A 24,629-nucleotide genomic window follows, 5' to 3' on the forward strand; every position below is an offset into this window, starting at 1 on the left:
AGCTGGGCATGGTGGGGGACGCCTGTAGTCCCAGCTACTGAGGAGGCTGAGGCAGGAGAATGGCGGGAACCTGGGAGGCGGAGCTTGCAGTGAGCGGAGATCAAGCCACTGCACTCCACCCTGGGCGACAAAGTGAGACTCCGTCCCAAAAAAAAATTTTTTTAAATAAAAATACAAAATTAGCCAGGTGTGGTGGTGGGTGCCTGTAATCCCAGCTACTCGGGAGGCTGAGGCAGGAGAATCGTTTGAACCTAGGAGGCGGAGCTTGCAGTGAGCCGAGATGGAGGTTGTGCCACTGCACTCCAGCCTGGGCGACAGAGCAAGACCCTGTCTCCAAAATAATAAGTATGAACGTCAGCACCTCTTCCACATATTCATGGTGTGGACTATCGCCCCAGGCTGAAGCCCCGCACCCACCCCCAGCCCCCGGCGGCCACGGTCTGCTTCCCGTCTCGGTGGATCTGTGCGCCTGGGCATTCCATGGGCACCAAGTCACACAGTGTATGACCTGTGTTCCTCTGGGACGCTAGAGCTTGGCTCTCTGTTGAGGCCGAGCCGTGTTCATGGTGGGGGACGCTGCCCTATGCTGGTCTGTCATGGGGGATGGACCCCTGTGGTCTCCGCTTTGGCGGTTGTGAGAAGAGCTACTGTGAACATTCACAGGAAACCTTGAGTAGAAGTTCAGGGCTCAGTGAGGAAAACAGGGACACGCTGGGGGTGGTAAGCAAAGGCTCCCAGCCCCTCCCCGGCCTCCTCCCCACAGGCAGCGGCCCCTCTCGTCAGGGTACGGTGTGAACCCCGGACCCTCCTGCCAGTGTGCAGGGCTGCCAAGGCAACCCCGTCCCGCTCCTCCCTTGCAGGTTTATTACCTCGGAGAGGGGGAGGCCTCGCGCCGGTGGCTGCAGCAAGAGCAGAACAGCATAGGGAAGTTGTGCCTGTCACACATGCGGGCGGTGGCCAGCCGTGTGCAGGCCCGGCGCCCCAGCGTGACACCCCTGGTGTGGGACGACATGCTCCGAGACCTGCCTGAGGACCAGCTCACAGGTCGGCCAACGGGGCTGGGGGAGGGGTGGGCCACTGACCTGCCCAAGACCCACGGCTTCAGAGAAAGAAGGTGCTGTAGGAAGTGGGCCCCAGGGTGAGCCCCAGCCCTACACAGACCTGCCACAACCACCTCCTGCATCCCCCCGACACCGGGTCTGAGTCGTTTCCCTAGAAGCCGTGGAGGTTTGGGCAGGAGAGCACGGGCCTGCCCAGTCCTAGAGGGCTTGGGAGTGACCCGCCCTCGTGGCAGCCTCTTCCAAGGCCAGCCCTGCTGGAACTGGGGGCCGAGGTTCCCGCTGGCAGCTCCTCCAGACCCTGGGCCCTGCTCACTCTGCCTGAGGCTTTGGGATGAGCTGCTGAGTGCCTTTCTGGGCCAAGAGGTGGTGCTCAGACACCTGGCCCTGTTCCACATGGAGCCCTGAGGCTCCGTGAGCCCCATGGCAGAGCTGGGAGCCAGGGTGTCCTAGGGCCGTGCTGGCCTGGCAGCTCCCACCCACGCATGGCCACATAGATGACTTAGAGTGACCTCCATTCAGCCACGTGCTCCAGCTGTGCCTGTGGCTCATGGCCTGGTAGAGCAGCAGTGGGAGCAGGGTCGCTGCAGTGGGCGCTGGCTTGGGAAGGCGCTGTGTGTGGTTGTGGCATTCATTGTCCAAACCCAGCATAGTGCCAAGTCTGTCTTAAAAAAGTATCTATGCTCACACTTTCAGGCAGATCGAGAACAGGTAGGTCCAAGGGGCTGAGGGTGTGGTCTGGGTGTCTCACCAACCTCATGTCCACTCTGTCTGCTCCGTCTGCAGCGTCCGGGGTGCCGCAGCTGGTGGAGCCGGTGCTCTGGGACTACGCGGCCGACCTGGATGTGCACGGCAAGGGTCAGTGCCAAGTTGGGGGTGTGTTGTCGTGGCCACATGACTGGGAAGGCCATCCCTGGCCCTGTGACCCTGCAGCCCAACTGCCCAGCCTAGGGCCTGCACAGCTAGAGGCCAGGGCACAGCTCCAGCAGACCCCAGCCCGTGGCGCCTCGGGATGGCCGCCCTGCACGGGTGCCTCACCTCCCCATTCTACCAGTGTTTTCCACCAGTGTTTTCCAGTGAGCAGGTGAACCGGGGCCACGTAAGCTCTGGAGTCTCCCTGACTGGGACCCAGGCCAGCCACTTACACTCTGGAGTCTCCCACGCTGGGACCCAGTGGCTGTCACTGGCAGCTCCCATGTCGGCTCTGGGTATAGCCCCGGGAGACATGTCCGGGGCCACGTCGGCCGCCTCCCCGGGAGCCACTCACCTGTTTGCTTTCTCACTCAGTCCTCCTCATGCAGAAGTACTGGCGGTGCGGCTTTCTGCGGCTGTGGGCAGCCAGTGCCTTCAAGGGTGCCACAGGGCCCAGCCAGGCCGTGCCCCCCATCAAGCACCACCTCAGGAACCATGTGCAGTGGCTGCAGGTGGCAGGCAGCAGGCCCACGGACTCACTGCAGGGCATCATCCTGACCGGCTGGCAGAGGTAAGCCCTGGCCAGTCAGAGGGTCCAGGGCAGCTCTGGTGGTCACCATATCGGCCTGTCCAGCATCCGCTGAGGGCCTTCCCAGGTCGCTCAAAGGGGAAGCAGCCCAGGCCTCTGAGAAGAGCTGCAGGAGACAGCCATGTGGGGTTGGGCCCTACACGCCAGAGCGGCCACAGAGGGTGCTGCTCATGTGTTCAGGGTCACAAACACGTGGTCCCCAGCCCCCATGCCGCCCGTGTGCACTGCACCTGAGGCTGTGTGTGTATGTCTTGCTTGTGGCACAAGGAGGGGTTTCGGTTCTTTCAGGATTTCACTCAGTTGCTAGAAATGCCATCTCAATTCAGACCCCACAAGAAGGTTCTCGGGTCTCGCACAGGAAAGAATTCAAGGCCGAGTGCAGTGAGGGGAGGTCACCAAAAGGTGCCCAGTGACAGAGGTAGGGCCCTTGGAGGGCCAGCACAGGCGTGCCCGGCTCTGTTTTCCGTTTTTCTCGTATCAGGGTCTTGTCTATGTAAACACTAAGCTGTGCTCCCTGTGGGTGGGGCCAATAGTGTGACAGAATGTGTCACTCCATGGGCTGAGCACGGTGGCTCATGCCTGTAATCCCAGCACTCTGGGAGGCTGAGGCAGGTGGATCACCGGAGGTCCGGTGTTCGTGACCAGCCTGGCCAACATGGTGAAACTCCATCTCTACTAAAGATACAAAAATTACCCAGGTGTGGCAGCATGTGCCTATGATCCCAGCTACTCAAGAGGCTGAGGCAGGAGAATCACTTGAACCCAGGAGGCAGAGGTTGCAGTGAGCCAACATCACGCCGCTGCACTCCAGCCTGGGCGACAGAGCAAAAAAAGAAAAAAAAGAATGTATTATTCTATGGATTTAGAGAAAACTGTCCTGGACATTTCAGTGTGTAGCCTATGGAAGCCTAACTGTGGTGACCTAGAAGGCACATGCTGTCGTGGGTGTGGGGACGCCAGGGCTGTCCGCTGTTGTAGGAGTGGCCCCTGCAGGTGTCTGAGCACTTCCTCAGCTGTAAACATTCCGTGACTGTGGGTCCTGCCTGGCAAGGATGGGCCTTGTTAGTCTCATGGAGGAGCTGGGCCTCCGTGGCGTCACCCTCCGTGGCGTCACCCTGGCGCTCCCAGGTCCCTGCTCCCCTGACGACACCGTGTGAAAAGCAGAGCTACAGATAAACCCCTGGTCGCCGGCCAAGTCCTGACTTTGGGTCTCATCTCAAGTTAGAGGGTTGGGGGGCAGATGGCGCAGGTGCCGTGGGCTAGGCAAGCGGCTGGAGGCAGGACCCCACCGGGGGCCCCATGCCCTGACCCACAAGGCTCAGATTCGATGGAGTCAAGAATTTCATGGTGGGGACCGCAGAGCCTGGTGGGCCAGCCTGCTACAGGGGCAGCTCACAGCTGCCATGCATGTCCAGAGCTGGCAGCGGCTCTTTAGAAGCTTCCAGATAGTTCCCACTGTCCTGTTGGGATACAGCTCTGTCTACACAAACCAGGACCGTCCGTAGAGCAGGGCGAGGCTCCTCCTCCCCAGAGGGGCGGCACATCCTTCAGGCGAGCCTGGGGCTGTGGCGTCAGGCATCGCCCAGCCTTCGCCTGTGCTCACACCTGGGGCGGCGTCTGTCACCCACCTCACAGCTGAAGAAACTGAGGCACAGGCAGGTGGAGGCCCCCATCTGGCAGTGGGAAGCCCTGACTCCCACCCCAGCCAGGCTGAGGCCCCCCAGCCCTCACTTGGGACAGATGCTGCCGCTGACCTGCTTCCTGCCAGGCCTGATCTCGCACCCTCCTCGTGGGTTCTTGGGGAAAAGCTGCCGCCCCCACCAGCCAGACAGGAGGCAGCCAAGGGAGAGGGTGGGCAGGAGAGGCCCAGAGGCCCTAGGAGGGGGCGTCGAGGGCAGCCCCCAGGAGCAGGAACCCTTTTCTCAGAGGCCAGAGGTGCTGGGGGGAGGGACAATGACTGGCCACCCACCCAAGGCCCACCCAGAGTTCCCATGGCTCTGGAAAGCATCGCAGTAAGGAATCCCCACGCTCTTCACTCGTCCGGTTTCTGGAACGGAGTTGATGTGAGAGCCCTACCGCATGGAACCTGTCTTGGAAACCCTGGGCCCCGTGGGTCGAGGGGGTCAGGCTGCCCCCACGGCCCTGGAACAAGAGCAGGGATGTCCTGAGTCAGGGCACCGGTGTCAGGCTGGTGGGAGTGGGCTGTGGAGCTGAGCGCCCCTCTCCTGGACCCAGGTACGACCACTTCTCTGTGCTGTGCGAGCTGCTCCCTGCAGGAGTCCCGTCCCTGGCCGCCTGTCTACAGTTGCTTCTACACGGTATGTCTGGTCTGGCCACCCCAAGCCCCGCCGGCTCCTCCCAGAAAGACCCGGAGGGCAGGAGGCCAAGCACCCAGGGCTGCAACCACCCTGCTGGACCGTGGTGGTTCTCACAGCAGGAGGATGGTCTCACTGCCCCAGCTTAGCCACCCGCCTGCCCTGAAGTCCACCCAGGCTGGGCCTGCACCCAGGTCTCCAAGCCTAAGCCCAAAGCAGGCTGGAGAGTGACGTGGGATGCACCCCTCAGACACAGTGAATCCGCAGAAATGCGCGCAGGTCGGATGTGGGGAGCAGCTCCACCTTTGCTGCACACACATCCTGCACACCTGGCTGAGCAGGTGTGGGGCGCAGGCGGCCGGCCTTGGAAGGCCCTGCACCCTGGACCCAGCACTTATACTTCCAGGTTGCCTGAGGGAGCAGCAGGACCTATGGGCAAGGGCAGGCCCTGGGAGCCCCTCGGGGTCAGCAGGGGGCTTGGCCATATGGGCCCTGTGTGTGTGGAAACTCGCAGGCCATACAGGAAATTAGCAACCGCATGGTGCTGACACAGAAAGAAAAATGGCCGAGATGCGCTGAGAGCAGGACCCGCAGGCGCGGTGGCCCAGGGACGGGAGTGCAACCAGTGAGGACGCAGAATGAGATCAGATTGACTTAGCTGCTGAGTCTGAACTGCTTAGAAAAGGGCAGAAACGGCCGGGCACGGTGGCTCAAGCCTGTAATCCTAGCACTTTGGGAGGCCGAGACGGGCGGATCACGAGGTCAGGAGATCGAGACCATCCTGGCAAACACGGTGAAACCCCGTCTCTACTAAAAAAATACAAAAAAACTAGCCGGGCAAGGTGGCGGGCGCCTGTAGTCCCAGCTACTCAGGAGGCTGAGGCAGGAGAATGGCATAAACCCGGGAGGCGGAGCTTGCAGTGAGCCAAGATCACGCCACTGCACTCCAGCCTGGGGGACAGAGCGAGACTCCGTCTCAAAAAAAAAAAAAAGAAAAGGGCAGAAACGATAAAAGCAGACACCCACGTGCCCCACACTAAAGAGCTGCGTTAATATGGACGGTATTTGCAGCATCCCTTGCCCACAGCCCCACCCGCCACCCCTGGGACTGGGGCACTGCCCTCCGGCCGTCAGCCTCTTGCAGCGAGTATATCCATGAACAACTCGGAGATCTGTCCACGCTGGTGCCCACAGGCCTCACGGGTTTGTTTCGGGTGCTCTAGAATATTCCGTTGATTGTGTGAACCACAGTGGCAAACGCTGCGTGAGCCCTGGACACCTGTGCGGGTTGGGCTGTGCCCAGCAGGAAGAACCACTTGCTGTCTGGGTGTTGCTGCCGGCAACACAGTCTTATTTCTGTTTTCTGATTTTTTAAATAATGAATGTATTTCACATGTTTAAAGAGAAGCACAAGCCCATCTGCCCTCAGGTCCCCTTGGGGCCGGCACACACAGGGCTGGGCCTGGCCAGTGGCTCTCCATGCTGCCCGCCCACTGCCCCAGCACCTAGGCCTGCAGGTCCCAATGTAGCCCCTGCGCTCCTCCACAGGCCCCTCCAACTGCCCCGCTCTGTGATTTCAGGAGGATTTGATGAAGATGCTAAAGCGAAAGTGGAGAACCTTCTTGGGATTTCCAACCTGGAGATGATGGACCCTGTTAGGCAAGCACCCTGCAGCCCTCCCCGTCCCATTCCCCCGTCCCCGTCCTTCTCTCCCCTTCCCCCGCCTGTGGAGACAGCTGTTCTCAGCAGGGCTCTCTGCAGGGAGGGGGCCGGCTCTTTCCCTGGCAGCAACATCCTTGCCCTTGTCACACAAGTCAGCCTCCATCTGCGCAGCTCTGTGGACGTGCTGCTGGAGGGCAACACGTGAGTGTGGGAGGCAGGTGCGGGTGAGTGGGCAGGTGTGGGTGGGAGGCAGGTGCAGGTGAGGGGCAGGTGTGGGTGAGCGGGCAGGCATGGGGCGGGTGAGGGGCAGGTGTGGGTGAGCGGGCAGGCATGGGGCGGGTGAGGGGCAGGTGTGAGTGGGCAGGCATGGGGCGGGTGAGGGGCAGGTGTGGGTGAGCAGGCAGGGATGGGGCAGGTTCACAAGCCCCACCCCACCCCCAGGCACAGGAGGAGGCAGCCTCATCCTTCACAAAGACTTTCTGGGGGACGTAAGACTTAGAAATGTCTACCCCACTCTTAAAACATTTTCTGTATTACTGTAAAGCTGACCTACGGCTGCCTTGGTAGCCCATGGCACACCCGTATGTGGATTTGCCCCAGGTACATCACTGGCTGGTTCAGCCCCTACCACCGCCGGCGGAAGCTCATCCACCCGGTCATGGTTCAGCACATCCAGCCCGCAGCACTCAGGTGAGACCCTGGGCTCTTACAGGCTGTGCAGCCGTGGGTTCTCTGAGGACTGCTGCTGCTGTTGACATGTCCCTCAACTAGAGAGAGAGCGGAGGGTGAGCCCCTAGTTGTAAAGAGCCCTCAGGTCTCAGATGTGCAGCTGTCACTGACTTGTTCCTCCAGACACACCGATGAGATAGGGTTAGTAGCCCCATTTTACAGATAGGTAAGCTGAGGCACAGGGCAGTACTGACCATGGGGTTGAGGGCAAGTCCCGAGTGTGCGGAGTGCACGTTCACGGCACCCTCACCCGCAGCCTCCTGGCACAGTGGAGCACCCTCGTGCAGGAGCTGGAGGCCACCCTGCAGCTGGCTTTCTACCCGGATGCCGTGGAGGAGTGGCTGGAGGAGAACGTGCACCCCAGTCTGCAGCGGCTGCAAGCTCTACTGCAGGACCTCAGCGAGGTGGCCACCTCCCCACCCCCACCCCCACCCCCACCCACCAGCCCTGGCAGGGACGCTGTTCAGGACCCCTGAGGGGAGAGCTTGTGCCAGGGGGCTCATGCTGTGGGCTGGGGGGCTCTGCGCTGCCAACAGGGGCCCACGTGAGTGTTGCACCCTGTGGCCCAGCAGTGTCTGGCCCACACTCAGTTCCTGAGGGCCCTGGGCAACCCCTGGGGGAGAGACTAGAAAACACATAAAGCAACAGCACAGGGAGATCCGCTTTGTGACACTGACTCTTCGGAAATAAAGAGTGGAAGCCGCGGGTGACGCGCGAAGGGTTATTTATGGTTATTATGACCATGTCCTGCAAAGAGGGGCTGGCAGCCACTACTGAGGAGGAGGGTCCCACCTCTCTCCTGTCTGCTTTCACCGAGGCCACAGCCAGACCTGGGGCAAAGGCGTTCCCGGTCCTACCCAGCCATTCCTGAGCCTGCCGCCGCAGGGCTCAGAGGACCCAGGAGTCCCCAGTTCACAGGCCAGGCGCGCTCAGTGCGCACTGCACCTGGGAGGACCTGGGTGCACTTGGGAGACCAAGAGCCCCAGCGGGTCAGGATGGTTGGCATTGAGCTCCTACGGGGTGAGGAAAAGAGGCTGGAACTCAATTTCTGCAGAAAATCTCCTAATTTTTCTTGTTTGGTTAGTATTTTTGCAAAGACAGGATCTTGTTGTGTTGCCCAGGCTGGTCTGGGACTTCTGGCCTCAAGCAATTCTCCCACCTTGGCCTCCCGAAGTGCTGGGATTACTGGCATGAACCATTGCGGCCGGCCGGAGCTCCCGGTTTTTAAGCGCTGCACAATACTGGAAGAGCTGACCTTTTTTCTGGCGTCGCAGCTTCTGCTGAGGCTGAGGGTGAGGAACAGAGAGACCTTTCTCTGATGACCACAGGGGCAGAGCAGTCTATGCGCCGAGATCCTGGCATCATCAAGGGAGGCGGGTCCTTGGGTAGGGGCAGCTTCCACAGTGTGGCTGCAGCGTGCACAGCCAGGTAGGCCCCGGTTGTTCGCCCCTCGCTGCCCTTGGGGAAGCACCTGACCGCTGGGGATGTCCACCCAGGGAGAGGACACTGTCGGGGACAACACGCAGCATCAGCACCCACAGGGGCCCGGCCTGGCCCGGCCTCTCCACTCGCCCGAGGTCTGGCTGTGGCCCACAGCAGGGGTCCAGGGCTGGCAAGACCTCCAGCTGCAGGAAGGCAGGCCCAGGCCTCACGGTGGAGAAAGTCTGGGTGTCCTGGTCCGGCCTGCTGTTTCGTGCAGTGTGAAAGCAGCAGTGTGAGCAGGCAAGAGGCCGACTCGGCTGGAGGCACCGACTGAAGCCAAGGCCACGGGGTCCTGTGGGCTGTGCATGGGCTCAGGCACACCAGGAATGTGCCATGGGTCCTGTGGGTGGTGCACAGGCTCAGGCATACCGGGGCTGTCAGCTCTGGCTCCCAGGGTCGCCGGCCTCACTGTCACTGCTCTGAGACAGCTCTGTGGGGCTTTCAAGGCAGTGCAGCTCCAGGAAGCTGGTGATGAGCTTGGCGATGGCTTCCACATCACTGGGTGAGGCCGGCAATGGGAGGAAGGTCAGGTCACCTCAGCACAGGGCGCCATGAGACCCCACAGCAGCCTCCTCCTCAACCACCCACCTCCAGCAGCCCCTGGGGCTCCCAAACTGGACCCAGCACTTCCTGGCCGCCTCCTACCTTCCCAGCCACGGAGGCTGCCCGAGCCTACACATGCTTAACGTGGACCCCTCTGTGTCTCGTCCACAAACTCATCTCCTCTCCCAGCTGTCCTGTAGCTCTGGGCGGTCAGGAACGGGAGTCACCTGACACAGCTGCAGCTCCAGCCAGATCAAAGTCCCACAGCCTTACCTGCGGTGGCCCATGACTGCGCTCTGCGTGAGGGGGTGGGAGAAGCCCGTGGCAAGCCGGAGCACCACCATGTAACCCTTCCCGAAGTACCGGACCTTCTCCTCCTCCACGCTCACGTCGCGGACATCGTGCAGCAGGACCACCACTGTGGGGAGACGGTCAGTGGCCGAGCCGTCCCCGCCCACACGTGCTGCCCGGCAGTCACACCAGGGCCCCTGGCGCCATCGAGAGCGACAGCCACGCCTGGTTGGCAGCAAAAGCATTTGCTGTTTCCTGCCTGAGGCTGGGTCCTGGAGGACTGCTGTGGCCCTGACAGCAGTGCAGGGTCCTCTGGGTGGGAAGGACGTGCCCGCGGTGCAGGCTGGCAGGCCACGTGCACAGCCTGCTGGTTCTCCTGGGAGTGCCGACCACGGGGACCCGCTCAGTGTGAGGCCGCCATCTTTACACTGTACTGTTTCCCCGAGGTTGGCTGCCGAGCCAGGGCCACCCTGCAATTTCCTGTGGCAACTCAGGGAAGCCACCTCTTTGGGTACCAGGGCGGCCCCAACCGTTGTCAGAAAACGGCACAGCTGCCTCTCACAGCCCAGGCCAGGCCTGCAACTCCTCTCCCCAAAGCCACGGTGACCTGGGGCCAATGCCCTGGCCGGGTCCCTGCAGGGATCTAGGAAGCAGCCTGTCAGAAGCACAGCATTGTGGCACTAAACCCAAGACTGCCCAGCAACTCTGGTCACCAGAATCTGTCCCCTCTCTGGGGCTATGCATGGGCAGCCAGACCCTGGGGCCTCTCTCTCTGCGGCAGCATCTACAGGAAACTGGTACTGACCACAGCTGGGCCACTGCCCAGGCTCAAGGGTGGGGGGTTCCTCAGACCTTCCAGCCCCTACTGCAGGCCCAGTAGGACCCACAGGAAAGCTGGAGCAGGGCCAAGGCCCGCAAGAAGCCAGGTGGCCTCACTCTGGAACGCCCGTGGGCTGCCGTGGCTCTCCCTGCCCCACCCTGTGACCTGCCGCTGGGGCCAGACTGTACCTGGGGACAAGTGGCTGCCAGGCAGGCGGGAGAACACAGCTAAACAGAGGCTGCCCAAGCACGCTGGGCCAGACCCCTGCTCTGCCAGACCCTTGCTCCTCCCACCCTCCCTAGGGGCCAAACCTCTAAAGAACCCAGGAGGCTCTAGGACCCCACCCAGCAGGTGGGCAGGTGGGCAGGTGAGCAGGTGGGCCGTATCTGTGGGATCCTGCGTCCAGCGGGCAGGACACAACCCTGGTCACCAAGCAGGCGAGCTTGGACCAAAGGCGTTTCCAGGCCTCCCGCCGCCAGGTCCCATGGGTCACCCAGATGCCCACAGTGCCCCACGTCCCCAGGCTCCCCACAACTCACCCTGGTCATGGCCTGCTCTGAAAAGAGTCAGCAGCTTCTTGTAGAGGCTGAATGTCTTCAAAACAACCTTCCCTGTGCTCTTGTCAAAGATGGCTTCCTGGAAACCGACAGGCACTGACCACCATGAACCTCCAGGAACAGGGGCCCCGAGGCCGCTGGGGCATCACCCCCACCCTCACCAGGGTAGACACTCAAGAAGGGGGGCTGGGCCCCTCCCAGTCAGAACCCAAAGCCCTGAAGCTGCGGGTGCTGCTCTGTCAGAGCTGGACATCTGTAGCCAGCCTGACTCCTGTTGGGAACTGGGGAGCTGGGCAGGTGCAGGAGCTGGGCAGGTGCAGCGGGTGCTTGCTCCACTGCAGGCAAAACAAGCGCAGGGAGGCAGCGGAACCAGCAAATGAGGGCATGGAGGTCAGAGGGCAGCACTGGGCCAGGCTGAAAGGACTCAGGAGGGCTCCGAGGTGGGAGGGCCGACCACGGGGAAAGCTGACTCGCGTCCCATCATGGCAACTCTGGGAAGAAAGCACTTTGGTGAAGACAGTCACGGAGAGCTTCTAAGAGAAAAATGCCTTCGGGAGATTCCTTGGCCAAGAATCGTACCAGGTGAGTGCAGGGACCACGTCCTAATGAACGGAGACCTCCAAGCAGGGACCAACGCTTCAGTACGGGGAGGCGCTGGGCCACCCATGGCCCTTCCTCCTCCTCTCATTCCCATTGCAAGAAAACCCAGGAGCTGAACAGTCCTGGACTCTGTCCTGCCCCCGAGCCGGCCTTACCTCCCAGTCCTCCAGGTTCTGCACGGCCACAAACAGGCAGCCTGTGACGTAGAAGAGCTTCCAGCCCAGGCTATCTGAAGACGGACATAGGGCGCCAGCCTGTGAGCTCCAGGGACGTGCCCACGGAAGGCCCCACCTAGTGCAGCCTCCCCCACGCTTGCAAGGACCGCCTGGGCAGCTTCCTGTGCTGCTGACCCTGCCCTGGCCACTCAGGACCCATATGCGGCACACCCTGCCCAGCTCTGACCCCCAGCGTCCACGTGGGAGAGGCAGGGGGGGTGCACAAGGCCTCTGCCTGTCTGGGCAGGCCCAGTGATGGTGGCAGTGGGGGAAGTATGCCTCACCCCACAGCTGGATCTTAGACAGATACTCAAGAGCATCTTTCCCAGAATATCTGATGACCCAAAAACACCAAAGACTTAAGAAGTGAAATGCAGGCTGGGTGCTGGGCGGGATGGGCGTGCGGAAGAACAGCAGTGCGTGGAGGGGCGCGGTGCCCACCAGCAATCAAGGGGCAGAGATGCCGATCCTAAAGGCTGCCCCATGGACGGTCACAAAGGACGGTTTTCCCTTCTTTTCTCTGTTTTCCAAACAGCTGAGACAGTCATGGGGGGGCGGGGCAGGGGGTGCTTTACCTCCACTGTAGTAGGCAGCAGCCAGGCCAATCGACAAGATTCCTATGAAGAGAAAGTGACTGCCTGCCTATTGATCCCGGTAAGACCCCACCTCCTCCCCGGTGCAGCCGGACCTGGAGCCACAGCCCCTGATGAGCAGGCCCTTCCCACTGTAGGAACAGCTGTGGTCAGGGGTTACAGACCACCAGGTTCAGAGTAGGGGAAACAGCCAGGAAGTTGGTTCGATAATGCAGTATAGTTGGGCGTAGTATCACATGCTTGTAATCCCAGCTACCTGGGAGGCCGAGGAAGGAGGATCGCTTGAGCCCAGGAGTTTGAGACCAGCCTGAGCAACATAACGAGACCTCATCACTAAAGAAAACAAAAACAAAACACAGTATACACTATTCACAGTATTTACTGGACACATCCGCCATGTGAGGCTCCAGAACTGACACGGGTGTTACCCCAGCAGCCCACGGTGAGGCCTGAAGACTGCGCACAAAGAATTAAAACGCAGCGTGCCACGCAAAACACACAGGAGGCTGCAGCGTGTCACATAAAAGGTGGGCCCCAGAGACACAGCTGCTGAGGTACAGCCAGCACCACTCCTCACACGGTGTCCCGTCAACACAAGTGCAGCTATCCCCAAGGGTACAGGACCCTACTGGAGAGTAGGGACGGAGGACAGGAGGCTAAGTGGACTGTGAGTCCTATGAAGAGGCCTGAGGATCAGGGAAGAGAAGAAATGGGAACCCACGATCACCCACCACACGGTTCAAAACAAGTACAAAGAAAATACGGTGACCTCAGAAAAGCTCACAGAGTATTAAATACTCTGGGCGTTAGTGGTTAAAAGGGAACAAAATAGACGTGCATTATCTGTAAAACCAAGTACACAGGATAAAATTTGAATGGATACAAAGAAACAAAATAGCTGTTCGATTTCAGGGTAATAGAAAAAACAGAAAATACTGTTTCATTTTCATCCTTTTTGAAAGTCAGGCTTCCAATTCTGGGGTTCTGGGTAGGGACAGCCTCTGGGGAGAGCCTTACCAACCAGCAGGGACCAGGAGCGGATGCCTGGAGCCCTCTTCAGATGGAGGCGGGAGCTGGTGCGGGTCTCCACCTGCAGGTACATCCCGAGACGAGACGGCAGCACCAGTCTCTACAGGAGGAGGGGCCTGGGGACAGACAGAGGCAGCTGAGCCCTGCACACAGGCAGGCGCCCACGCCATCAGACCCAGGCTGGAGGCCAAGAGCAGGTCCCCCAACTAAGTCACCTGCAGCCCCAGACACCATCAGCCAGTCTGATGTGTTCTCTGTGGTCAGGCACATCACTGGATCCCCCAGAGACCCCGTTTCCTGTGTAAGGAAGACCCTCTTCCGTTCAGTGACACTGACTGCACAGGGGCTGTTTCCCGCTCAGACTCACGAGCTACAGCTGCATCACCACCTGCCCATCCTATCTGGAAACCTAATGTCTTGAGGAGGCCGCTAGCCCCCAGCAGCCTTTGAGCTTCTAGCACCTGTCAGCACCCCCTCTCCCCTGCGCTGGCCTCCACCAAGAAAGGGAACTGAAAGTCCCCTCATGGCTTCAGGCCGTACTGGCTCTCGTACTGGCATAAACCAACAGTCTCAGCTCTCTCTCTGCCTTCCTCCACCTGCTGAAAGTTCAGACTGCACAGTGGAGCGTCCTAAAATGGCCAGAACCGACGAGTCACCAAAGGGGCTAATCTTCCACACCGGGTTCTGCACGGACTGCAACAGCCCTGCCACTTCACAGTTCGCTCCGAACACTGGCCCCAGGGACCCCGTTCTGGCAGTTTCTCAGGGCTTTCCCTGTGAAGTCAAATTTCTGACATTAAATAGGGGGTTCAGGCTGGGCACGGTGGCTCATGCCTGTAATCTCAGCACTTTGGGAGGCCGAGGCGTGCGGATTGCTTGAGTCCAGGAGTTCGAGACCAGCCAGGACAACGTGGTGAAACTCCGTCTCCACAGAAAATATTTAAAACTTAGCCCGGTGTGGTGGTGCACGCCTGTGGTCCTAGCTATTCAGGAGGCTGAGCTGGGAGGATCACCTGAGGCCAGGAGGTGGAGGCCGCAGTGAGCCGAGATCGTGCCACTGCACTCCAGCCAGGGTGACAGGGTGAGACCGTGTCTCAAAAAAATAAAAAATAGTGGGTTTAAATCACAAAACCAATCCTAGATGCTGGTATATGACTGGGCTCCCTCCCGGGCCTCAGTTACCGTACTGCTCCCCAAACACCCGGCATTCCACACACAAATGCACACACACAAATGCACACACACAAGCACACGCGCGGTGGCAGAGCCGCCCGCGCCGCTGGTCGCACCAAGCGCTCGTTTCTTTGTCCGGGTCGAGGGCGCTCCCGCCGCCGTGGCCAACCTGCAGCGGAACAGCCGCGAGGCCGCCCGCGACGGGCAGGGCGGGACACGGAGCAGCAGACAAGCGGGTCCAGGACGCAAACCCCGTCCGGAGTGGGCCCAAGGGTGCTGGGACGCGCGGCACGGAGCGGGAAGGAGGCGCGGAGCCCACCCAGCCCAGCCGCCTACCGAGAGCACAGCGGTCCCCGCGCGGCAGCAGAGAGACGCGAACCGGCGGGGGCGGGGCCGCGCGGACTTCCGGGATTGGAGCGGAGCGGAGCCGACTTTCGGGGGCGGGACCGCGCGGACTTCCGGGGTTGGGGGCGGGGCCGCAAGCATTTCCTGGAGGGGGCGGAGCCGAGCGGATTTCCGGGATCGCGGGCCGGGCTGCACGGACTTCCGGGACCCGGGCGGAGCCACAGGAGGAGTCGGGTGGTTCCTGCTGAAGGAACCAGTTTTCTTGAAAAAGAGAAACATGCAGGGAAACGTATCCGAAAGCAAAGAACTTACCAAAGCCTGTGAGCGTCTTCCCAACATAGAAGCCTAACTGAAGCGGTTCTCATTGCCAAAAAAGAAGATTTGAGCATGAATAAGAACAGTAATTCCAATGAATTGAAAATCCTCAGGTGCTCCAGGCTGTAATTCATAATAATGTATTTTTTAACTGTGTTCACTTTTGGAGGATGCTGGCAAGCTGTCTCCAGTTTGCGGCCTGGTTAATAAAAGGAAAGCATCAAGCATTTGTCCTGCCTTTATGAAATTTACAGCAGAGTAACCAAATACTGCATGAGAAGAATGTCTGATTATAGAAGTTTTCCCGCTAATAAATGAAGAAGAAACAGGATTAACACATCACCTTATGAATTAACGGACCTAGGCAATGTCATCAATGACTGCTAATTAACATCGCAAAAAGGTCGGATACTGGAAGTACACAACATCATCTATGAAGTAGTCTTGCCAGAAAAAATTTAAGCTGAAAGTGAACAAGCTTCTAGAGTGAATTAGTGGAAATTTGGAAGACAAGACTGTACTAAAGGATTCTACAAGGATACAAGTCAGCAATTGCGGGTGTAAAACAAAAATAAAATTCAAACCGTCAACCATCTGAATGGACCCCTCCTCTTGGCCAAGAGCATTCCAAAGTTATCCTGAAAAACTAGTTAAGGCAGTGATGGGAAGGAAGAGACAGACATACCTTACTCCCTTCTCCCTTTTGGAATTCAGGCAGACAGCTGACCGGCACTCACATTAAAACAGATCTTGAGCCGGCCGGGCGCGGTGGCTGACGCCTGTAATCCCAGCACTTTGGGAGGCCAAGGCGGACGGATCACAAGGTCAGGAGAAGGACACCATCCTGGCTAACACGGTGAAACCCCATCTCTACTAAAAAAAAACACACAAAAAAATTAGCCGGGCGTGGTGGCGGACACCTGTAGTCCCAGCTACTCGGGAGGCTGAGGCAGGAGAATGGTGTGAACCCAGGAGGCGGAGCTTGCAGTGAGCCAAGATGGTGCCACTGCACTCTAGCCTGGGCGACAGAGGGAGACTGTCTCAAAACGAAAACAAAAAAACAAACAACAACAACAACAAAAAACAGATCTTGAGGCTGACAAAGTAGACTCTGTAGCAATGACACCAAATTCCAGCCTGACTCTGGTATAGGATTACATGACAGATAGGAGGCCCTGGAAGAAATCGAAGTACTTTACCCCACATTCAGTTTCTTCGACGTATTTTGAAATAGCCCTGCAAAGCTATCCCTTGCAAGGAAAATCTACATTCTGTAGAGAATCCCTGCTCCTTTCCAGGTCTTTTTCCTGCTTCAGGAGAGAACTCTAATAAGAAGCACTTACAATCTATTCTCTCTGAAGCCTGCTACCTGGAGACTTCCTCTGCTTAATGGAAATCTTGGTCTCCACAAGCCCCTATCTTAACCTAGAAACTCCCTTCTGTTGATTCTAGGTCTTTAGACGTAACTTAACCTTTTCAATCAATTGCCAGTCAGAAAGTCTTTGAATCTGCCTATGACCTGGAAGCCTCCCCACTACAAGTTGCGCCACCTTTCTGAACAGAACCAATGTACGTCTACATGTATTGACTGATGTCTTACGTCTTCTGAAAATGTATAAAGCCAAGCTGTAACCTAACCATGTACATTTTCTTTTTTCTTTTTTTTTTTTTTTTTTTTTTTTTTTGAGACGGAGTCTCGCTCTGTAGCCCAGGCTGGAGTGCAGTGGCCAGATCTCAGCTCACTGCAAGCTCCGCCTCCCGGGTTCACGCCATTCTCCGGCCTCAGCCTCCCGAGTAGCTGGGACTACAGGCGCCCGCCACCTCGCCCGGCTAGTTTTTTTTTGTATTTCTTAGTAGAGACAGGGTTTCACCGTGTTAGCCAGGATGGTCTCGATCTCCTGACCTCGTGATCCACCCGTCTCGGCCTCCCAAAGTGCTGGGATTACAGGCTTGAGCCACCGCACCCGGCCACCGTGTACATTTTCTTAGGATCTCCTAAGGGCTATGTCGCTGGCCATTGGTCACTCATATTTGGCTCAGAATCTCTTAAAATATTTTACAGTTTGCCTTTTTTTGTCAACATAGGAAATCCTACAGGCAAATGACCTGATTTTTAAATAATATATACAAGGAGAAGGAGAGAAGGATATGGATAGAACCTACAAATTTAAAAAATGACAACAACTTTAAAATCAGGAACTCGGCAACTTTTTTTTTTTTTTTTTTTTGGGACAAAGTCTCACTCTGTTGCCCAGGCTGGAGTGCAGTGGCACCATCTCAGCTCACTGCAGCCTCTGCCTCCCAGGTTCAAGCAATTCTTTTGCCGCAGCCTCCCAAGTAGCTGGGACTATAGGCATGCATCACCACGTCCAGCTAATTTTTTTATTTTTAGTAGAGACAGGCTTTTGCCATGCTGGCCATGCTGGTCTCGAACGTCTGACTTCAGATGATCCGCCTGCCATGGCCACCCAAAGTGCTGGGATTATAGGCATGAGCCATTGTGCCCAGCTTGAACTCTGCCACTTCTAAGTAGGCCTCAAGTTATGTCAAAATCAAGTTTTTATTTTTAAAGAGAGATTTTTCTTTTTTTTTTTTTTTTTTTTTTTTTTTTGAGACGGAGTCTCGCTCTGTCGCCCAGGCTGGAGTGCAGTGGCGCGATCTCAGCTCACTGCAAGCTCCGCCTCCCGGGTTCACGCCATTCTCCTGCCTCAGCCTCCTGAGCAGCTGGGACTACAGGCGCCTGCCACCTCACCCGGCTAGTTTTTTTTGTATTTTTTAGTAGAGACGGGGTTTCACCGGGTTAGCAAGGATGGTTTCGATCTCCTGACCTCGTGATCCGCCCGTCTCGGCCTCCCAAAGTGCTGGGATTACAGGCTTGAGCCACCGCGCCCGGCCAAAGAGAGATTTTTCAATGTCTTCCGTAAGTTCATAGAAAAAGAGACTTAAGAAACATATGAATCAATTGTAATATAGACTAATAGAACATACTAGACCTTATGTAGATCCTGATTTAAACAAACTGTAAAAAAAAATTGTGAGAAAATGGGGAAAACTGGACATTGGCTATTTGATTTTTTAAAAATTAGGTGATTTTAATTTGTTCTTTTTTTTTTACTTTTTTTTTGAGACAGAGTCTTGCCCTGTTGTCCAGGCTGGAGTGCAGTGGTGCGATCTCGGCACACTGCAACCTCTGCCTCCCAGGTTCAAGCAGTTCTGCCTCAGTCTCCTGAGTAGCTGAGACTACAGGCACCCGCCACCACACCCAGCTAATTTTTTGTATTTTATTAGAGATGGGTTTTCACCGTGTTGTCCAGGCTGGTCACAAACTCCTAAGCTCAGGCGGTCCTCCCGCCTTGGCCTCCCAAAGTGCTGGGTTTACAAGCATGAGCCACTGCACCAGGCCATAATTTGTTCTTTCAACCATATTACAGTTATGTTTTTATTTTTATTTATTTATTTATTTATTTATTTATATTTTAGAAATGGAGTTTTGCTCTTGTTGCCCAGGCTGGAGTGCAATGACATGGTCTTGGCTCACTGCAACCTCCACCTCCCGGATTCAACTGATTCTCCTTCCTCAGCCTCCCAAGTAGCTGGGATTACAGGCTCCCAAGTAGCTGGGATTACAGGCACCCACCACCACACGCAGCTAATTTTTGTATTTTTAGTAGAGATGGGGTTTCACCATGTTGGCCAGGCTGGTCTCAAACACCTGACCTCAGGCAATCCACCCACCTCAGCCTCCCAAAGTGCTGGAATTACGGGCGTGAGCCACCACACCTGGCCAGTTATGTTTTTAAAACATTAACCAAAAAGCTATACAAATGACAACCTAAAATTATCCTTTTATTTAAGCTGAAGTTGAGGGGAGATGTTTTCTGAGAGATGTTGACATGAATTTGAGTAATCTAGAGGGTTGAGACTTCCTGAATTTCACTGATGCATTTGTAAAAATCTATACAAACTGAAAACTATAAATAAGAATTTTTTTTTTTTTTTTTGAGATGAAGTCTCACTCTGTCACCCAGGCTGGAGTCCAGTGGCACGATCTTGGCTCACTGCAACCTCCACCTCCTGGGTTCAAGCGATTCTCCTGCCTCAGCCTCCCAAGTAGCCGCGATTAGAGGCACACACCACCATACCTGGCTAATTTTTTTTTTTTTTTTTTGAGATGGAGTCTAGTAGAGACAAGGTTTCACCGTGTTAGCCAGGATGGTCTCGATCTCTTGACCTTGTGATCTGCCCGCCTCGGCTTCCCAAAGTGCTGGGCTCACAGGCGTGAGCCACTTTGCCCAGTCAATTTTTGGAATTTTTTTTTTTTTTTTGGAGACGGAGTCTCGCTCTGTCGCCCAGGCTGGAGTGCAGTGGCCAGATCTCAGCTCACTGCAAGCTCCACCTCCCGGGTTTATGCCATTCTCCTGCTTCAGCCTCCTGTGTAGCTGGGAGTACAGGCGCCTGCCACCTCACCCAGCTAGTTTTTTGTATTTTTTAGTAGAGACGGGGTTTCACCGGGTTAGCCAGGATGGTCTCAATCTCCTGACCTCGTGATCCGCCCGTCTCGGCCTCCCAAAGTGCTGGGATTACAGGCTTGAGCCACCGCGCCCGGCCAATTTTTGTATTTTTAGTAGAGACGGGGCTTCACCATGTTGGCCAGACTAGTGTCAAACTCCTGACCTCAACTGACGCACCTGCCTCGGTTTCCCAAAGTGCTGGGATTACAGGCATGAGCCACTGTGCCCGGCCTCAACGTTGAAGTGTCAACTTGAAACTACCTTTGCAGAGATTAAGGCAGTGAGAGAGGCTGGGTGCAGTGGCTCACACCTGTAATCCCAGCACTTTGGGAGGCTGAGGTGGATCACTTGGGCCCAGGAATTCAAGAACAGCCTGGGCAACATGGGGAGACCCTGTATCTACAAAAAGCTTAAAACTTAGCCATGCATGGTGGTGCGAGCTGTAGTTCCAGCTACCCGGCAGGGCTGAGGTGGAAGCATTACTTGAGCCAAAGAAGTTGAGGCTGTAGTGAGCTGTGATCACACCACTGCTCTCCAGCCTGAGTGACAGAGTGAGACACTTTTCAAAAAAAAAAAAGAGAAATTTCACATAGTTAATTCCATCTTCCTTCTGACATCCAAGCTGTCCTTGGTTATTCCTGGGCATAAGCCAAGCTAATTTCAGGAGCTTTGGGAGGAATTTATGGTTTAACTTTGAAGCAAGGATGATAATAGTCCCTTCCTAAAACTATCATCTCCCTCTTCTGGGGCCGAAACTGCCTTTGTAAAGCTAATGAAAGGCCACAAGTTTAGGATTGTGGGAGGGGCCTGAACTCTGCTAAAATGTAGGCCTGGTTTCTACAATCCCTTACTGCTCAGGATTCACGTAGCCAGAGGTCACAAGATTTGCAACTTCCCGAATTGCACCTATAGATAATATCAGTATTGCAGAACCTAAGATTGGCTTTTTGAGATGTTTTTCAGAGTGAACCCACCCCAACCTGTGACTCAGGACTCAACTGGTTCCTGTGGCCCCACCCTGAGGCAGACTCAGTGCTTGAGGACCGTTTTCCACACACCTTTATGATTTCATCCCCAGTCAGTCAGCAGCACCCATTCCCTAGTCCCCTGCCCACCAAATTGTCCATAAAAAACCCTAACCGCTGAGCCTTTGGAGAGACTTATTTCAGTAATAACTCTGTCTCCTGTGTGGCCTGCCAGGTGTCAATTAAATTCTTTTCCTGTCGTGCTGCAATCTTGATGAATTGACTTTTTGTCTGTGCAGCGGGCAGGAAGAACCCGACAGTCAATGACAAGCTGAAGAATGATGAGATTCATACATTTGGAAAGGAGAGCTTTATTTCTCATAAAGGATTTCAGCCTGCAGGGTGGCTATTTTGACAGGCAGGGAAGCACTGCCTCTGGCCAGAAGCCAGAAACGGACACTTCCAGGGAGGGGCAAAAGGAAAAGGAATCTTTGCAGAGTAGTGTGTAAATATACATATTTAGCAAGCTACAGGAGGAGTCATGAATATTTTTGAAGAGAGAAACATACACAACCACAGTGAAGCTTCAGGCCCCTTCATGAGGGTCATGTCGTCTGGCCAGAACCACTCCATGGTTAGTGATCTCTTACAGTAAGGAATACTGGTCAATTGCGCTGAAACTGCAAATGGGAGGGTTATCAGCGGTGGAGTCTTTCGAAAGGGCTGGTTTCCGTCAAGCTCTTAGCAAAGAAAACCTAATGGTAGTCAGCCAAGGGCCGCCCGTAATAACAGGTGTCTCACCTCCCATCTGTCATGGCTGAGAACTATCTTCAAGGTAACTCTGGGATCTACTTAGCCAGTAGGGGGTTCGTGCAGTCAGCTGGGGGTCTTTGGATTTCATTTTCACTTCTCAGAGGACAGGAAGAAAGGCTCTAACATGGGGAATCCTGAGAACTGCTGGTGTCTGTTAAATATGACTACAAGTTATTTTTCTTATGTCACACTCTTCCAGACATGTTCTTATTTCTCATTTCTGATTTCTGTAATACACATACACTGATTTCATAAAATGTTTATGATTAGCAGAGGAGTCCAACACTACCATTAAGCCATTTTGCTTAACTGAAATCAATTTCTTGGAGGAGTGTTATTCTTGACTTTGTAAACTGTAAGGGCCCAAACCAATGTACTTGGTAAAATTATCCACCGTGAACGCACGCAAATGTCAAAAGGCCATCATTTAGCATCTGCCCTCGTGCTTCCGGGTCCGTCACGTGGCTACTGCCAGGCAGGCCGCGCATGCGCGCTGCTACTCCGCCGGGCCTACGTGACACGAAGTGAAGCGGCAATGGCGGCGGACGACAGCTGTGTCCCCGGCTCGCCCCGTCGAGAGCCACGAGTAAGGCGAATGTCCGACGCCAAGCTGGCTGAGCGAGCCCGGCCGCGGCCTGCAGGCCCCGTGACCACCGGACCGAGCACCCTGGAACGGCCACGGCTTGGCCTCGGGACAGTCCGCGCGCTCACCGACACCCTGGTGAACGCCGCTTGGCCGCCGCCGCCGACGCAGGACCCACGAGAAGCGGAAACCGGCGCTAGAACCCGGTCCCCGCGGCGCCGTACGTGGAGTGAAGCTGCGCTCCGCCCCGCGCGCTCCGATTGGCTCTGGGGCCTGGCCCGCCCCTTCTCGACACTGTCATTGGCCTAGACAAAGACGTAGGGGTGGGGAATCCTATTGGCCCAGGGGTGCGGCTTGTCCTCTCCGGGTGCTCTCATTGGCCGAGTGCGGCCGTTGGGGGTGAGGCCGCGTCGGGGCAGGACAACAAAGGGCCGCGGGCGGCGGGCGGCGGTGTCCCAGTCTCCCGGTGCTTCCCTCAGGCCGAGGCGCTCGGCCTCCCGCCCGCAGCGCTCCAGATGAAGTGTGAGCACTGCACGCGCAAGGTGAGCGCCGCGGGCCCGGGAGGCGCGCGCCCGGTGCCTGTCCTGTGGGGCTCTCTCTGGGCGGCGGAGGTTGGCGGCCCGGGCCCGCCGCTTGCTCGCCTCAGGGCTCTTCAAGGCGCCCCCGGCCTCAGCACCCTGGGCCCGCCCGGCGTGGAGGCGGCCGGCGCAGGGTCCGCTGCGCTGTGGGGCGGGCTCGGTCTTAGCGGTTCTCCCTGAACTTGTCCATCTTTCCCACGCCCGCAAAGCGCGGAAACGAACGGAGACCGAGCCTCTCGTGCCGCGCGGCACAGTCCGAGTAAACGCCGGTCGTGGCGGGAATGATCAGAAGCGTTCCGAGGGGTTTTTAGGCGTTTTCGAACCTGTCCCGCTGAGGGTCACCGAGCAGCCGGTGCAGGGGCGGAAGCGGGTGACGGCTGCTGACCGGCGCCTTCCGCGCTTGTCTCCAGGCCGTGGCAACCACCGCGCAGCGCACGCAGGGGGGTTTTGTGGCTGTTTTTGCCGGAATGGGCTCCCGTGGATGCTGCTCTGTGGCTGGCTCTTCTGTGCGTGACACCGTGGCAGGAGGCTTCCGAGCGTTCAATGGGTCGTTCATCCCCGGTGGTGGCTGCGTCGTATTCTAAGTACACCTGCGTCCAGGGGAATTCACCTATACAGGGGAGGCTACTGTTGCTTCTGCTTTTTTATTATTGCAGACAATAGAGATGTGTGTGTGATCTTAAGTACGTGCGCTTTTGTTTCACTAGAAAGGATAGAAGGCTGGGAAAGGATAGAAGGCCAGGCGCGGTGGCTCACGCCTGTTATCCCAGCATCTTGGGAGGGGAGGCCTCGGCGGGTGGATCACCTGAGGTCAGGAGTTCGAGACCAGCCTGGCCAACATGGTGAAACCCCCTCTCTACTAAAAATACAAAAATTAGCCAGGTGTGGCAGTGCACGCCTGTAATCCCAGCACTTCGGGAGGCCGAGGCAGGTGGATTACCTGAGGTCAGCAGTTCAAAACCATCGTGGCCAACATGGCAAAACCCTGTCTCTACTAAAAATACAAAATTATCCGGGCGTGGTGGTGCATACCTATAATGCCAGCTACTCGGGAGGCTGAGGCAGGAGAATCGCTTCAACCCGGGAGGAAGAGACTGCAGTGAGCCGAGATTGTGCCCCTGCACTCCAGCCTGGGTGAGAGTGAGACTCTGTCTAAAAAATAAATTAATTAATTTAAAAGACGATAGAAATACATGAGCTTCATTGGTCAGAGTATGCACATTTTCTTAATGGAGACGAATTAAAAGTTCATTAATAATGTTCCTTTGCTTTTTTAAGGAATGTAGTAAGAAAACAAAAACTGATGACCAAGAGAATGTGTCAGCCGATGCACCAAGTCCAGCCCAGGAAAATGGAGAGGCAAGTAGATTTTTCAGTTTTGTATCAGCCCAGAGTAAAATGCTGCTTCTGTTTTTCTCTTTGGGGGCTCACAGCACCATGCACATCACTGCTTTAGAGAAGACTGAAGTATGGCCGGGCGTAGTGGCTCACGCCTGTAATCCCAGCACTTTGGGAGGCCAAAGTGGGTGGATCACTTGAGGTTAGGAGTTTGAGACCAGCCTGGCCAACATGGTGAAACCTTATCTCTGCTAAAAATACAAAAATTATCCAGGTATGGTGGTGTACACTCGGCTACTCAGGAGGCCGAGGCAGGAGAATCGCTTGACCCTGGGAGACAGAGGTTGCAGTGAGCTGAGACTGCACCACTGTACTTGAGCCTGGGCAACAGAGTGAGACTCTGTCCCCAAAAAAAAGACTGAAATAGGCTGAGCGTGGTGGCTTACGCCTGTAATCCCAGAACTTTGGGAGGCTGAGACAGGCGGATCATCAGGTCAGGAGATTGAGACCATCCTGGCTAACACAGTGAAACCTCATCTCTACTAAAAATACAAAAAATTAGCCAGGCGTGGTGGTGGGCACTTGTAGTCCCAGCTACTCGGGAGGCTGAGGC

At 56.4% G+C, this 24,629-nt stretch overlaps 3 protein-coding genes across 5 annotated transcripts in view; 2 read left to right on the forward strand and 1 right to left on the reverse strand.

The window, feature by feature from the left end:
• Positions 1-7,983, forward strand: part of HEXD (hexosaminidase D) — a 22,965-nt gene extending 14,982 nt beyond the window's left edge. For both annotated transcript variants that reach the window (XM_008013369.3, XM_037993250.2), the window contains 8 exons: positions 861-1,044; positions 1,845-1,916; positions 2,346-2,541; positions 4,795-4,877; positions 6,455-6,533; positions 6,636-6,737; positions 7,137-7,226; positions 7,522-7,983. In XM_008013369.3, the coding sequence (XP_008011560.3) occupies positions 861-1,044; positions 1,845-1,916; positions 2,346-2,541; positions 4,795-4,877; positions 6,455-6,533; positions 6,636-6,737; positions 7,137-7,226; positions 7,522-7,741 (1,026 nt within the window). In that variant the 3' untranslated portion in view covers positions 7,742-7,983. The remainder of the gene's footprint in view (positions 1-860; positions 1,045-1,844; positions 1,917-2,345; positions 2,542-4,794; positions 4,878-6,454; positions 6,534-6,635; positions 6,738-7,136; positions 7,227-7,521) is intronic.
• On the reverse strand, positions 7,973-15,030 carry CYBC1 (cytochrome b-245 chaperone 1). Of its 2 annotated transcripts, none has more exons than XM_008013361.3 (7): positions 14,905-15,030; positions 13,384-13,511; positions 12,349-12,390; positions 11,714-11,787; positions 10,941-11,037; positions 9,564-9,708; positions 7,973-9,245 (listed from the first exon to the last, which is right to left on the reverse strand). In XM_008013361.3, the coding sequence occupies exons 2-7, from the start codon at positions 13,466-13,468 to the stop codon at positions 9,125-9,127; spliced, it is 564 nt and encodes a 187-aa protein (XP_008011552.1). In that variant the 5' UTR covers positions 13,469-13,511; positions 14,905-15,030; the 3' UTR covers positions 7,973-9,124. The 2 variants fall into 2 exon arrangements, with proteins under 2 accessions (XP_008011552.1, XP_072861619.1); XM_073005518.1 differs by having other exon boundaries at positions 14,738-14,996.
• Positions 15,031-22,483: 7,453 nt separating this feature from the next.
• Positions 22,484-24,629, forward strand: part of NARF (nuclear prelamin A recognition factor) — a 28,978-nt gene continuing 26,832 nt past the window's right edge. Inside the window, exons 1-2 of the mRNA XM_037993251.2 lie at positions 22,484-22,642; positions 23,957-24,037. Of these exons, the coding sequence (XP_037849179.2) occupies positions 22,616-22,642; positions 23,957-24,037 (108 nt within the window). The 5' untranslated portion in view covers positions 22,484-22,615. The remainder of the gene's footprint in view (positions 22,643-23,956; positions 24,038-24,629) is intronic.

Source organism: Chlorocebus sabaeus, chromosome 16 (assembly GCF_047675955.1).
Source record: "Chlorocebus sabaeus isolate Y175 chromosome 16, mChlSab1.0.hap1, whole genome shotgun sequence".
Lineage (NCBI taxonomy): Eukaryota > Metazoa > Chordata > Mammalia > Primates > Cercopithecidae > Chlorocebus > Chlorocebus sabaeus.